Source organism: Astatotilapia calliptera, chromosome 4, assembly GCF_900246225.1.
Source record: "Astatotilapia calliptera chromosome 4, fAstCal1.2, whole genome shotgun sequence".
NCBI lineage: Eukaryota > Metazoa > Chordata > Actinopteri > Cichliformes > Cichlidae > Astatotilapia > Astatotilapia calliptera.
In genome coordinates, this window is record NC_039305.1 from 28,836,383 (window position 1) to 28,852,989 (window position 16,607).

At 39.7% G+C, this 16,607-nt stretch overlaps 1 protein-coding gene across 2 annotated transcripts in view; it reads left to right on the plus strand.

The window, feature by feature from the left end:
• The window catches only part of LOC113021370 (carbonic anhydrase-related protein 10-like), a 146,308-nt gene that overhangs the window by 2,166 nt on the left and 127,535 nt on the right, over nucleotides 1-16,607 (plus strand). Inside the window, exon 2 of one of the 2 annotated variants that reach the window (XM_026166008.1) lies at nucleotides 5,192-5,266. In XM_026166008.1, coding sequence (XP_026021793.1) covers nucleotides 5,192-5,266 — 75 coding nt within the window. Of the gene's footprint in view, nucleotides 1-5,191; nucleotides 5,267-13,531; nucleotides 14,431-16,607 lie in introns of those variants that run through there. The other variant, XM_026166009.1, reaches the window with a different exon arrangement.

Here is a 16,607-nt window from a genome sequence, read left to right on the forward strand (position 1 = left end):
CTGCTTCAGGAGTTAATCAGGCATCCAACTGTGCTTGAAATGAATTCTGAAATCAGTCAGGGGCAGTCAATCAGGCCCGAGCATTTTACCTGAAGAAAGTATGCACACCTTTTCAATAATAATAATAATATTATTAGTTACAGCATCGGATTCCAGTTAGTAGTAATATAATAGAATTATTACATCAGTGTTCAGATCTGAAGAATATGTTTGTCAGTCCACAGACATGCAGGTCATTAGAATGGGGAATGTGAGTCGTCCTTGGAAAGGATAGCACACCTACTCAGTAGTTAACTGCATCGACTTCGCATCGACTGTTTCTGACATGTTGCAATTCGTTTGTAACATGTCAGTGTCCTGGTTCTGCTATTCTGAAGTAGCCATCACATCCTGGCAGCCCTGTTTTAATTGTGCTGCTGCTGCCAGGTAGGTTGATCACAACGTGCTGAGTTGGATGGTAACTGAGCAAATCCCCAGTCAGAGGTAGCCTGAGGCTAGAAACACACAATACACGGTGTGAGGAATTGTGCACCACCAACTTCCATAGGAATAAATGTATCATGCATAAGCAAATCTCCAGTTTGACTTACACTGAAAGCTTAATTACATCTCTCTCTCCACACACACACACACACACACACACACACACACACACACACACACACACACACACACACACACACACACGCACACCTATCTATCTATCTATCTATCTATCTATCTATCTATCTATCTATCTATCTATCTATCTATCTATCTATAGATAGATAGTCTTATATATATATATATATATGTGAGTTGTGATTGCAGGCTGGTCTCAAGAGTTTTGGATGAATGAAATTCTAGTACTTGTAGTTATTATATTTCCTCAAATCACTTACAGGACTCTGGTTCATTTATCTGTCATGGTGACATAATCCCCTATTTCTTTCCCTACCTGTCTCTCATGTTTACTTTAAAACATACCATTTAACTGTAGCCAAACATTGCACATTGAAGGTGCCCGAGACATCCTCAGTGTTTCAAACAGCTGACTGCACCCTCTTTGCACACCTGCACCTGCTTTCTTCATTTAGCCCTCTAGTTTAAATATCAGCTATTTTTGCTGTACCTTCTGCCAGACTGTCAAAGTTCTACTACTTTCAACTTGTTTATGCAGCATGTTTGTCACCTTTACTCCTAATGTGATCATTAGATTAGGACATGTCAGTTTGCTAGCATTAAGTTTGTTAGAAATGTGTGCTGTTTATAATATTAGCTTTAAAGTATAATTTGAGTTTTTACTTTGTCTGTATGCATTCCCAGTTTCCCAGTTTAATAATATTGAACACAACACTGTTCCCAGCTGGGCCAACTTGTTTGCTGTCTACCTGGGACTGGACATCAATCTGGTGCCAGTGTAGTTTTGGCACACATGTTGGAGGTAGCTACTCTTCAGGGCACAGCTACACAGGCCTAGGGAACGGTTAGTGACCGCCTGGCAACCAGTGGTTGCTAGGGAAAAATGAGTTTTCCCTGAGGAATTGGTGAGTGGTTCTGGGAGAGTGGTTGCTGTTGCTAGGTGAAATCATTTGGAAAGAGGTAGTGCACTGAAAACCTTGCGATTGCGATTACACAGTTTGCATGGAAGACATCAACTTATCTGCAAATGTTCGGTAACTAACCACTGAGTCGTAGTGAAACTTGAAAAAGACTGATACAAAGTGCAACTGGAGACCATTTGCCTCCAAACTAAAAGTTCCACCTTTTGAAATGTGTTGATTTCAGTGGTAAGGCTAACTGGTTGATATACAATTTTCTCTTGAGAGGAGACGTTGCTGGGAATGGCTGACTGGTCTCTAGACCTGTGTGACTGAGACCTTACTAAAACAGGAAGAATATGCGATTCTTATGATAGATGAATAAACAGAAAGTATAAAAGATGGAGGCAGCTACGATGATGTCAAAAACCTGCTTTGGAGTGTGATTTTAAGGCTCAAACTTTGGCATTTTTGCTGCGATAAAAGAGGAAAATGGAAAAGAGGATGGAGTGCCAAAGCTAGCTAGCTAATAAAAAGTTAAAGTAGCACAGAAACAAACTCAAACCAAAGGATAGTGTTCTCACTGCCACTGGATGTTATTTATATGAAAAGCCCTTTCCAGTAACCTGGACTAACTCGTGAGATTTTCTTGATAGTCACTGTAATTGGTTGCAGTCATAGAAAACAATAGAAATCATTGTTTTATTGTGTACATGAATTGAAAATTCTGTTAACGAAATCTTAAAGTTATGTAAGCAGTGGATTGTAGTTCTTGAAAGATCTAAATCAGCCAAAATTGGAATTGGCAGGAGCAAAACAGGAAACCAGGATTGGCCAAGAAAATTAAAAATTACAATTAATGCATTTCTAGTTTTCCAAGTTATACATATAGGCGCCAAATAATTGCCGGCACGATCAGATGCAGTTCTCTTCGAATGACAGAAGCCAGGGCCAGAGTGAAGCCAGTTTTTTTTTTTATCCTGGGACCATACTACATTTTCTTTTTTCGTGATGCAGGGAATTGGATGAACAAAAAAACTGCAGTTCACTTCTTACTATTTTTCCTGTTTTTCCTGTTTCTCATCAGCCTCTGCTGCAACACTTACATCTGTTTGTGCCTTAGATACCTTCCGCTGGGCTGCTGTTGTCTCTCTGCACTGTTTGTTTCCCATTCATGTCTTCAGTTCTCAGTATTAGACAGAGTTAGGGGTGGGCGATAGAAACGATATACGATAGAAACGATATAAATTTGGCCAACAATAGAGATTTTGACTATACTGGTCTATTGCGATAGCGCATGTTGATGATGTAATCAAGCTGCGCCTGTTTTGGTCGGAAGCATCCAACCATTATCATCTGCAAATTATGCCGGGCGACAGTCATAGCAAAGAGATGAAGCACTTTTGAAATATGGTGAAAAGCCAAAAACGGCGCTTCCTCCACTTCCGTAACATTGATTCATTAATGTTGAATTCTCTCGCAGCTGCTCTATTCCCATGTTGTTGCAGTATATTAATAACTAACCTCGTATTGTGGATGAATAATCTCAGTTGTTCTCCTGACTGACGTTTGGCCCGTGTATAGCATCCTGCTATGCGATTACATTTGTCCCTAATGACCAGAATCCCTCACGTTAACTTTTATCGAGTGGAAGAAAAGTTGGCGTTCATCCTCCAGCTTCACTGTGCTAATGTTATGCTAACATAGCTGTGTTGCTAGCAATCACGTAGCACAACATTATATACCAGGTAGTCCAACTTCAGTAACCCTGCAAATGCCACTGCTGTTTAGTTTCCTGTCTTCATTTATGTTGGAAGTGATAGCAGAGCTGTACGTTTTAATTAGTTTCAAAAATCTCTCAGTCAGAACATGGCATGTCATGTTTAGGTGGAAACTAGCGAGCTAACTTCCTGTTAACTTCTAACTCCGTTAAATTTAATAAATTCTGTTTTCATGGATGCATGGATGTTAAACTTAATTGTTACGCCTGCTAAAGCAGCAATGCTGATGATTTTATTAAAGATGAAAGAATTTAGACTGTTTTTAACTCTCAGTGTTCGTTTGATTTGGGACCTGAAGCGGACGGAGTTTTGGACCAAGATTACTCCGCGAAGTTCCTCACTACGGCAGCCGTAATGCTGTGACAATCGATCAAAACATTTTTTAACAGATTTCTGCACGCCAAAATCGGTTCGAGGTCAGTAAGCACAACCAGAATTCATACATAAGGCACACTCTCGATTTTTGAGAAAATTAAAGGATTTTAAGTGTGCCTTATAGTGTGGAAAATACGTTATACAGAAGAAAAGAATATATCGCGATATATATCGTTACCGCATGTGCTTCAGATTATATCGCGATATGGATTTTAGGCCATATCGCACAGCCCTAGACAGAGTATACTCTGGACAATCTGCCAATGTGATGTAGGAACAACACAGATTCACGCTCACATTCACACCTATGGGCAATTTAGAATCACCCTTTAACCAAACCCCACTAACTGCATGTGTTTGGACTGTGGGGGGAAGCCGGAGTACCTGGAGAGAACCCAGGCAGGTAGGGCTGTGCGATATGATGAAATATATTGGATGAGGAAATGAAAACATTTATCGTTTCATATTATACACTATCGTTTGTTTCGTGGTGTTGCAAAATACACTGTTTACGGCAATAATTTTTCATCGTTTGGATGGGTCACTATGTGGATGCAGGGACAGAGAATACCAGCATGGCCAGTGAAGATGAGGCAGAACCAGGTAGCTCCAAACAGAAGGACCAGTCAAAACAAATCAAGGACCTTATTCCTAAACGAGGGGCTACCTCTGTAGCATGGACATGGTTTGATTATGAAAAGTCTGACATGGACCAGAAAGCTGTACTATGCAAATTTTGCTGCAAACTGATCCCCACCACAGACTCAAACATGACAAACCTCTTCTACCACCTATGCAAGAATCCTGTAGAAGAGTATGGATAGAGTTTATGGATGAGAAGCAAAAAAGAGCCGTCAGGTGCTCAAAATAAACCTTAGACTCAAACGTTAGAACAAGCTTTTACCAGCAGCACGCCGTGTAATAAATACTCACAAAGAAAATGGCGGCCTTTACAGGTTATATCTAAAAATATATAAACATTGGTCAAAACACTCGACTCCAGGTACACGACGTCCCGCTGAAAACACTTCACACAAGTTGAGTTGCCTGAGATTCACAGAATTGACAGAAAAAGCACAATTTTGTGATATATATCGTTATCGGGATGAGAAATGTCTTATATTGGGATATGAGATTTTGGTCATATTGCACAGCCCTACATGCAGGTGGTGGAGTCAAATACAGGACCTTCGTGCTGCGAGGGAACAGCACTAACTACTCCATCTTTTTATCCTCAGATTCTATAATATACAGATCATTTTGTACAAAACAAGGGGTACACTTTTTTTTATAGTAGTGCTAAATTTACTAAAGTTGTGGACTATTTAGGGAGAAGGGAGTTGCGTCAGGTAGTGACGTCCATGTCATTGTCTGCAGTGTTACAGCTGCAGAGGCGTTAACAGTGTTTGCGTAACCTATTTCATTCCAGTCTGTAGGTTAAGCAGAGTCAAACTGATGTGGGATTGATGCGTGAAAGTGCTATAAAATGTTGTCTCCTTCTCTTTTTCCCTGCAGCTCAGCCTATTACATCCAAGCTTGATGACAGTTGGTGGGCATATAAGGATGTTGTCCAGGGGAGCTTTGTTCCAGGTAAATGATCTCCATCAAAGTCAAATACAATGGTTCAACACCAGATCAAATGTGTAAAGATGTTAGTCACTGACACAAGGGTTTCATTTTTTGGATCATAGTTTGTTAAATAAAATTCAAAATCTTTGAATTTAACAAATGAAGCTGATTATTAAGTTGCATATTTGTGTACCACACATGCATGTGTGTTGTTAACACTGCATTTTAGATAGAGATGGCACGATACCACTTTTTTATGTCCGATACTGATACCATAAATTTGGATATCTGCCGATACCGATATGAATCCGATATAGTGTTTTTTAATCAACAAAACTGTTTTTTAAATATCTTGCTGCATTTTGTATAAGTTCATACTCAAGTTTAAAACAACAACTACACTAAAGCTATTCTGTTATACCTGTATGCAAAAAAAAATATTTCATAGTTCAGCAATACTGATCAATCTAATAAACTTAAACCTACACCATCCTCCCTATTCTGGTATTTTAAAGAGTACTTAGCATAAATATTAAGCAACCTAACTAATAGGGTTCCAACTCCCAGCAACAACAAAAATAAATAAATAAAAAATAGGGAACCACCCCTCACGCTCCACCTCATGATGCTTAATCGACGTAATCAACCTTAATTTGATGCAGTGTGGAAAAAAAAATGCACAGAAATCAATTATTTTTCAAGAAATATTAAATAGATTCAACATCTTTCTTCAACAAAATTGCAGACTGCACAGATGGTACCTTCCCAAAGGAAAAAGTACTATAGCTTACTAGGGTATATATATTAGACTTAATAGTCACTATATACAGTAAGCTTAACGCAGGAATGCTTTACAAACATTCAGAGATGGACTTACACACTTGCTTTACTTCTCTCGGGGATAACTTTGTCGGAGATGAAATGCCGGGTTGCTAGCGAAGCTCCAAATGCTATCCAGACCACCACAGGTCCTGCATGCCACAGCCGCTCTATCACGTGATGCCTACTGCTCCGACGTGCTAATGTTCTGAGGTGAGTTACGGCGTGTTGCAAGTTTTGTGAGGTGCTTTCGTGATATTTAATGGATCGGATTACATTTTTTATTTTTCTCCGATATCCGATCCAGTAATTTAGGTCAGTATCGGACCGATACCGATACGTAATATCGGATCGGTCCATCTCTAATTTTAGACCCAATCAAAATTTGGCTTCATTAAAGTCTTTAGAACTTAGCAACAGTGATGTACCCATAGGCGTTTCCCTGGTTACAGGTGGTTTCCAGACAGTTGCCGACTGGTCTCTAGACCGGTGTGACTGGGCCTAACCAAGCATGAAAGACTGGAGTGGTGGTGGTTTGCATAGTGGGTTGGAGTGTGGAGTAATCATAGGCAAGCTAAAGCAGGTCAAAAAGTTGGCCATATATGAAATTTATTAATTGGATATGGAGAAAGGTGTCAGCTGATCCACCAGGATTGATGCTAAGCTTGACTTTGGGGGCTACTAAAGTAATGCTACATTTAATTAGACACCTAACTATATTTTTTATAAAATTACAAACACATTTTATGTTTCCTCCTTTTAAAAGAACAAGCTTTTTTGGCTGTGGGGTGGTGTTAGACATCCACTCCAGTTATACAAGGTAATGTTACTCAGCAGCATTTGTTAAAATATTAAATGCATATGTACATTTATTCTGATGTGGTTCTGCTCAGTGTGTGCTGAACGGGGAGCTCATTTGTACAAGCCTCGGGACAATCACAACTTATGGTTCCCACATGCTACAACAGCATTGTGATGTAGTGTTTAACAAGGTCACATCACAGGAAGGTCTTTGGCTGAATCTGCTGTTTGCCCGAGGAGTCTGTAGAGCTGTTGAGGAGGAAGTGTGCCCTTTATCTTTTCAAAGAAACTTGGATGAAAAGGGCTGTCTTTTTCTAAATGTCTTTTTGGTGATCTTAAAAGATGGCCTTTTACTTTTCAATTTTTGAGCCATATCTTCACATTGTTTTGAGGAAAGTTGTGTTTTCAACATCTTTTCCCAAGTTTACCCTCGGTAGGAAGGAGCGCCTTTTTTTGTAAGTTACATTTTTACTATTTTTTTTGTTAACATAAGCAATAACTTGCTTTTTCTTTAAAAAACAGCTGAAAGGCTAATTCAGCAGCAACAAGTGGCTTTCGTTTCACTTCCTGCAGTCCTTTTGCTTCGTGTCTTTCTGTCTGAATAGCACGTGCTGAGTTCACTCAATTTATTAAGTTTTGACTCCGACAAACAAGCACACACTGAAATCTACAGTTACTTTTATTTTTATGCATTCATGACGGAAGCCTGCTGTGTCTTTAATATGTATAATGAGTTAATGAATGCCTTTACTGTCGCTGCAAAGAGTCAAAGAAAAGGGGCTGCCTGTGTTTGACTGCACAATAGTCAAAGAAGGAAATCATAAACAAACAGAATAGTCATTAACAATAATGACAAAAAAGGTCTTGAAGAAATTTAATATGTACTGGTTGTTGTTCTGCATAATAATGAAGAGTCGCGTGTTGATTTGAGGTCCTTTTTAAAAGATTCAAGCAGCCCCATGTGGTGGTTTTTCTTTGATTCTGGTACAAATGTTCTTAATGCAAGTAAGTGATTTTTTTTTCTGTAACGTGAGAAAAGGGAAAGCACACCTATATGTACGATCCAATGCTTTACTAACATGACCCCGAAATAAGGGGTTTGAAGCTTATTGTCCTTGTAGTCATACATTCCCTTTTTTCTTCTTCACTCTGGTGTCGATGCTGTCTGTAGCTACTGGAGAGATTTCATCACTCAACGTGATGCAGGGTTTTGCAGTATCTTTCAACATCAACATTCTTTTCGTGTTGACATCAGGGCCAGCGATCACAGACTGTATTAGCAAATGACTTTGGAGATGATGTAGATGAGGGGCACATTCATTCACCTTTATACTTCTGCCTGTCACATGCAATTAATTAACTCGAGCCAAGGTAATGGAGTTGCCGAGGCACTGCAGCTGATCTTCCTCGCTGTGCCTCTGCACGTGTAGAAGGAGCTGGGATAATTTTATAATTACTTTGAAATCAGCTGAGTTTAATTTGGAGTTGTACTTTCATGCTCGTGCAAGAGTCGTGCTTTTAGATGCTGCGCCTCCTGTTTTAGAATGAGACTGAAATAATTCCAAATGAAGAAGTGTGATTGTGTGTGTGTGCATGTGTGAATTGCCTTCTGGGAAATTTGAGACTGTCAGTAGGCTCATCACATCAGCGAGCGTAGCCCGACTTTGACTACTGCTTTTTCACCCTCGATCTACTTTCACATGGCACCTTTCTTCTTGCTTTGTGTGAGTGCTGTGCCAGCACAGGAGAAATGCCTGCTTCAAGCTGTTTTTGGAGAGTAAAGTGGGAATGTAGTCAGCAGAAAAAAAGAAAGAAAATGGAATGGTATTCAAAACTCAGTTCACTGTCATCTTGTGCGTATTTGCTGTGATCACCTTTGCACCCTCATGAGATACACAGGCTGAGATAAGAGAGGGACACAGCTGTGGGTGTTTTTCAAAAGGAAAATGGACTGAGATGAGTGTCTGCAACCTCTAAAGAGAAACACAAATTCATATAGCCTCTAGAGCGAGATTACTGTGAGATGCTCCACCAGATTTTGTAGGGAGCACAAATGAGCCAACTACTGGGCTACTTTGTCGTAAACACTGAGATTTTCAGAATAACAGATAAGAGGAGGCAGAGAGGAAGGAGTCTGGCATTGCTACTGTGGTTAGCTCATGAGCTATTTCTTTGGCACCGTAAAATACAAAACTAAATATAACACGAGATACAGTATGCACCGCAGAAACCATGCAACACCGGAGAGCCTTTGGCAGACGTATATGGCAACAAGTATCTCTGGTCCTCCACTTCACTTCACAGGTTCAACCAACAGCACCTATACTGAGAAAATAATCTCATATCCACCAGGAACGCCAGCAAGATGTCACATAATTTAAACGGTACTTATTTTTTGCATCCATACTTGGCTCACCAAGCTAGAAATGACTGTCAAAATGAACAGTTAATGAATCATCAGATGTGACTTATTCGAAGCTGGAGATTGGTTAACTGGCGCAGCCCGCTAGATCTCCAAGTTAAAGCAAAAAGCAAATGTTCACATGGCCCTGAGTAAACTGATTACCCTATATCGATTTTTGAAGTAAAAAGAAGCAAGAGCCTGTTCTCGTTCCCAGGATGTATATTATTGCACTGGTGGTACAAGGCGTCCTTTTCAGACCTGGTTATGGTAAAAGTGAGGCACATCTGCTAACCAAGCACCCAAAAGTAGTTTTTAGTGTGAAAAAACTACAGAGAAAAAAAATAATGATAAACTGTAACAAATTATCTTCTTTTTCTTTCTTCTAACAATATTAAGCAGTATTCTGATTGGATATTTCTTTGGTGGTTTAGCCTAGTTAAAAATATTTTTGAAGCGTTCTAGTTTTTGGTTTGATTTGAAATATGCTACTTGTGCCACTGTTTCTGGTAGTTCAGTTCCAATCAATCTTAACATTAAAGCACTTTTGCAGTAGAAAAATACTGACTACCAGTTACAATGCAATGTTCTGCTGGCAAACCTTGGGTCCTGGCATTCACGTGTAAGTTACTTTGACACCTACCACCCACATAAATACAGTTACAAGCCAAGCACACACAAACACACCCATGGCAACAGCAGCCTCTCCCAGCAAGACGATATGTACCAAAATGCCGCAAAAACTGTTAAAGCGCGACTCAAGAAACATGAAAGAGAGCCCGAGGTGCGTGACCCAGCACAGGCTGACTGAGCCTTCTTTAGAAGTGGCATAACAAGGATGATCCACCCCACAACCCACAGGATCCAAAGAACCTGCTGCAATGGCACGACAAAACAGTCCTCAGAGTTCCTGCCTCCAAGGGGTCAAAGGTGATCTGGCCTCACACAGGGAGCCAATATCACAGTTGATATTGCTGTAATGCTTGAGTGGTTTATATGGCCAGTTGTGTAAAGCTGTTGTATTTTCACTTATACTGATTCCAACCGAGAAAAACTAATTATGTTTGAAGGATTTTCAGCTGCAGCCGTTCCTTTCTTTTATACCAGTCATTACAAAGACGGCTTTAAGCTGCTCGCAGTGTCTTTGCATTGCAATTATGCTTTCAATTCAAAGGACGTCAAGTTAGAACAACTAATTTTTCTAGGTTTCAAAGTGATCTAACAATGAGATTTCACTTTAATATAATGATAAGGTATGTTTTACAATGTGCTTCTGAATCAACCTAAAAATATGAACTCATTTAACAGTCAATTTGATATTTGCATTAGTTATTCGGTGAGCATTAGGCTTCAACTTTCTCTCATGCTTTCTCTCCCCATCTCTCTTTCCTTGCATCAGACTCTAAGGGGCGCCAGGTTCATCCTTTCGTTGTACATTTCTTATATATATTTGATCACATCTGTGTTTGGTTGTCTCCCTGTCTCCTTTCATCTTCTCCCTCCCCTTGGCTTTATTCTCTCTCATCTCCTCTGCCCTTTCAGCTTCTCTCCTCCTCCTTCATTCCTTGGTTTCCCCTATGCTTATGGCTGGTCCACTCGTCTGCTTTTCGTTTGCCTCTGCTCTTATTTTCCTGTCTCCTTTTCTCCAGCATATCCAGATTCTGGCCCAGTCACCCACCCTTTTCTCTCCATCTCTTTCTTTGTTATCCTGCTCATTTCTCTCCTTTTGCTTGTTCCCTGCAGCTCAGTCTTCATTCTAGCCTGAGTGGCCAAGAGATGTTGCTGTCATTCACTTGAATTTGCTCACATCTTGAGGGCCATTCAGAGCCAGAGGAAACCTGGACTGTGCACAGTGGTTGACGATGGCTGATAAGGCCATTTCCTCAGTGAACATTTAAGTGGACATGTGGAAAATAGACAGAGGTTATATTTTGTAGGTCACACTAACCTAAAATGTCATGGTAACAGAAAACACCATGTTGGTCTTGGTGTATTTCATCTTTAATGTGGAAGACTAGCAATAAGCTAAAAGCAAACAGACTCAAGCAGCCTGTCTGAGCGTGAACAAAAACTGAAATCACAAGTTTTAAGATTATTTTTCTAAAGAGTAACAGAGCAGACTTTCACCTATGACAGCAATGCAGAAAACAGAGATAACCCAAAATGTGCTGTAAATTAATGATCCAACTGATACTGTAATTTGTGTGGTAGCAGTGAAGACGCACTGTAGCTAAAGTCATTAGCAAGTATCAAATTAAAGATTTTATATTAAACGTGTTAACAAAAAAATGACACATTTTGCACACTCAGCAAAATTCATAGCATAACCTTTTGTTTTGTCAAATACTCCTGTACTCCAGCTAATTGCTAACTCTGTGCAGGGGTGCCTTAAAATATAGTGAAGATGGTGTACACATTTACCTTTTACTGCTTAGGGGCACATATGGACCTTTATGGCCCTCAGATAATTACCCATAGGACATACACATGTAAATTGTATCTCCATTCCAAACGCTGACCAATTAGTTTTTATTACATATACTGCACCTGAAAGCAGGTGGGGGAAAAGAGCAAGACAAAGTGCAAGACGCAGATTTTCCCAGCGGGTAACGCTGCTACTTAATGCCACCTCCAGCTTTTTAATACAGACTTTGTAGGTCTATAAATACCAGTTGACTGATGTTTGTATCCTGCGTGGAACAAAATGTCAGAGTCCTGATTTCTACTGTTAGCTTTATTTTCTGACTTTATTCTTCTTATTTTATATAAGTAATTTTAATTTTTGTTTGGGGATGAAAATGACTTGATTGGATTTTGGTTTAGGTTAATGTGGACCTTTTAATGTTAACTTTGGCTTGTTTTGACAGCAGCAGTCAAAACTATGGTTTATATAAAAAAAACTGAATAAAATATTAGTTTAGTCAGGGAGTGTCATTATGAGAATCTTGAATTTTGTGCAGTATATATGTCAGAATGATTTCAGATCTTTCTACAGTGCAGTAAAGTAGTAACAGTAATATGACTAAATGCTCATCCTGGGTAAATAAGGGGAACTCAGTGAACAGTGAATGGAAACTTGTGTTCAGCTACTTATGTTATAAAATGACTACTTGTAGCCATGGTGAGTCCCATTTATCTTCTACGGCTCTGGGGTCGTTCTTCCTAAAGTCTGAGTATGAGTTCGTCAGGGTTATCTGCGCTGTGGATCGGAGTCTGCAAACACAAGCATGTAATTGAAATGGGCCTTTATCAGTCCAAGGAGAGAAACCTGTTATAAGAACTATGAGATTTAAAGACTTTTTGAGTATGACTCATACTGCAGGCTAAGTCAGGAAATCTCTGCTTGTGTTACTTCAGTTAATTTTCTTAGCTATGTCGACTGATTCTGGGGCTAAAAGTTTGAGTCTGTTGATCTTTGGAAATATTTAAACATGTGTTTAACAGATTTTCATCACACCAAAGCAGATAGTCTTTGTTCATCTCTGATGAATCTCTGACCTTTGCTCTAGTCCCACTCTGAGGTTGACATTTTTATTTTCAAATTTCAGTATATTTCTGAACTTCAGTTGGATACCATAGGAAAAGTAGTTTATCACATTAATTTATCTCATTCTTTGAAAAGCTTCCAAAGACTAGAAGAGCTTTTTTCTTCTGCCCACTTAGGTTAATAACTTAGGACATTCCCATCATTCTCAGTTACAGTCTGCTACAAATAAGAGATCCAATGGAATAATTAACAGTGTTGTACTTAAAACCTTTGAACATGTAAGCACAGCGAATCGAGATACAAAAGTACCTTATTGTTCCTTTAGTGGCACAGCATTATAAGATTATCACTGCGGTGTTACCATAGACTGTATATAAAAGATGGAACACTGCATCAACGTCAGCATTTAGTCTGCCACCTTTTATTGCAATTTAATGCAAATTAACAGACGATACCTGAAAATACTAAATTTTCACTCACACTAAGGCTCAACATTCTTAGTAGTATAGTATCACACAGCACACACCACATGTTATTCTCTTGTATGTCTTTTTGGAAGATTTAAACGCAGTCTCAAATTATTTAAATGTCCTGTTTATGTGAATACACTCTACAGTGGAAGGATAAATGAGGTAAACACTTGATTTGATGTATTTCTTTTGCAATAAGAAATAAAAATTACATTCAGCTCTGCCATTTTGAACCTTCTTCAAATAAACTCAAACTTCGTGACACCTGTACTAAATCCTTTCATTTTTTTCAAATCTGAATTCTTCAAAAAGAATCTGCTGTGCTATAAATGTGTATTTATTTATTTTTTTGCCTGCAAACTGGTGAGACTGGTTTCTGTATTCCTTTTAAACTTCCAGTTCCTTGGCTCCGTGCAGCAAACTGAATAAACTGTCAAGCTGCCATTCTCCAACACACATATTTTCTGTTAGAAGTGGCAACGTGTGTGTTTCCTTTGTGAAGTACCTCATTTTTTGCTACATCCCTCTAAGAGGACATAGCAAACAATATCTGTTTTTGCTTTAGACATACAGAAAGTCAAGGAAGACCTTCAAATAATAATTGGTCTTTTCTTAAGCAAATGCCAGGTAAATTATTTGAGTCAGGAGAATAAGTTCCATGTCTCCCCTGCTAACTCTGCAGTCTGCATTTCATTCAGGAAGAGCCCATCCACGGCCATGTTTTGATTGGCTTTCTCTATGCTTGGAATAGAGATCAAGCAAATGCAAATGAAGTGTTGTGAGGTCTTGATGACACTTGAATTATGTTATGGCAACATGACAGGAAGCTAGCGAGACACCATGTTCGTGTGGTTTCTCTCACTTTGTCATTGTATGTGTTTCTGGGCCTGCCTTGATATGAGGAGCTGAAAGGACGGAGGGAAGAAAGACAGGGAAAAAAGTCTGAGGAGCGGGTGAAGAATAGAGGAAAGAAGAAAAGCAAAAGCTCAGGGGAGCTGCCCTTTCCTGCTGATGGATCTCAACAGTAGCTCTAACCGTGCGTGCGCATGTGTGTGTGAGACCACCTTAAAGTGAGGGGGCCGGGTGGTGAGGAAAGAAAGGAGAGCTGAGGGAATTGAGAGTCTACCTTTTAGCTCTCGGTAGCTGCAGCGAGGAGGTGATTAAAGGCAAATTTAACAACGGGAAAGAGAGGAAGAACAAATGAAAGGTATATTTTTACAATTTTGCACTTTGGGTCACATTTAAAGTTCCAGGAAAATTACAGCTTTCCATAAAGCCTGTGACATATTATAGAAACCTGTCTGACTACCTCTACCTTAAAATGGTGTCTCTTTTCTAAATAAATTCTTACAGCACTTTAAGCAAGGCATTCTGCAGTGAAATCCGAGTCGGAAGTCTAAATTGTAATAATTTTATTATCAACACGGCTGTCTGCAGGCACTATGTGAGGCTATTAAAACACTCTGCTTCCTATTTATGGACAGAATTTCAAGGTCTAGTGTAAGTTAGGAAAGAAACATGATGGGGATGCAGTGATGTCCTTTTGGCATCATCGCACAAGGTTCTTCAGTGCTGACTTGACAGTCATACAGCTGGAATGCTCAACATCACCAAAGTGCTTCTCTACTTGAAAGAGGCAGGCGTGTTTCCTTCAGATGAAGGTGGGGAGGTGAAGGACTTAAAGCTTCTTGGAATTTTGTTCACAAAACGGGGAGCATATGGCATATTATGGTAACAACTACAAGAACAGAGTCATGAACATGAGCAAATTATCAAATTAGATAGCTAGATTGACCAAGCTTATTCTTTAAAATCCACTATAAGAGCCCAGAGTAAAACTGCTTCTCCTCCACAATGAGGAAGCCTACAAGGTACTTGATGTGAATTCCCTTGTCTATCCACCTGGGTGAAGGCCCCAGAACCAGCCCAAGACTGGAGGAATTATATTTCTCTGCTGGCTCAGGAACTGCTGGGAATCCCCAGGTGGAGCTGGAAGTTATAGCAGCTCCAGTTGGTACCTGTTACAACTGCGACTTCAAATAGACTAGAACAGGGGTGTCAAACTCAAATACACAGTAGGCCAAAATTCAAAACTGGAACAAAGTCGCGGGCTAACGTTAATATTTATTGAAATGAACATGAGCAATATATAAGAATGAATCTTTTCTTATGGACTAAAACACGTTTTGCTGAAAAACTGAATATGGAACAAGCAAAGCTTAATAATAAACAATATATATATTAGCTGTATAATACCAGTAGGCCAGCTCTGATAGTAATTTGGTGTGGCTTCGTGGGCCAAATGTAATTAGGCTGCGGGCCAAATTTGGCGCGCGGGCCAGAGTTTGACACCTATGGACTAGAAGGTTTGGGTAACGGCTGTGGAACTTCACACTAAATCCCCCCAAATGCAGAGCTTGCTAGAGAGCATGTATGATTTCTATAATTGGAGCTTGCAACGCAGGGTTTTCTGGTTGTGTGGCCCGAGCCTAAAGAACCTTGAGATGAGTATTGTGCTATGATGAACTGGCGCTATACAGATACGCCGGTAAACCCTGGACAGGTCACCAGTCCATCGCAAGGAGATCACGCTAACACATACAGTATCCACTCCGAGGTATTAGTCACTTTAAGTTGGCCTACACAAACACATCTTTGATATATTATTTTGCACAAGTTCACCACAGGCAGGGTTTGCATGCAAGTAGCAGAGTTTTAGCTGCTGGTAGGTGAAATCTGGCAACACGAGATCATCAACTTATGCTGCCAGTTAGCAACACCTTGACTAATGAATCAACAGTATTCGGTTCCACAGAACCGTAAGAGGAGTAATGCGTGAGGTGCCTTAATAAATGAGTTCTGTGTAGAAATGGCTGTATGGAGTCAGAATTTGTCAACCACCAAATGCACTCCATTTATCACAGCAGAGGGAAAAAATCCCTTCTATTGCATCTTCATAGCAACAGTCTATCTGTTAATGCTTTTCAAAGCAAAGCCATCAAAAAAATAATTGCCATTCAAATTCTTTGTTCTCTCAGTGTTTATTGCCAACAGAGCAGGTTACGGGTTTAAGAGTCCCCACTGCATTTTCTCAAGGAGTTTTTCAAATGGAGCCACGGAAAAATGTTCACTGGGATACATCAGCAATATGCATATCACACGTCTATGAACGCATCTTTGTAGCTGCAGCTTCATAAGGAATAGGAACCCGAGTGCTCCTTTGTCACTAAGACTCGCCACAACATTTCTTCTTCTAATTCTAATTAGGGTGTTATTTACTCAAATAAAGTGTACAATGTTGGAGTGACTTAAAGGTCACTAAAACATGAACAAAACAAAACAGACGGTGTCACCTCCACTGAGGTGTTTGTGCAACTTATATAT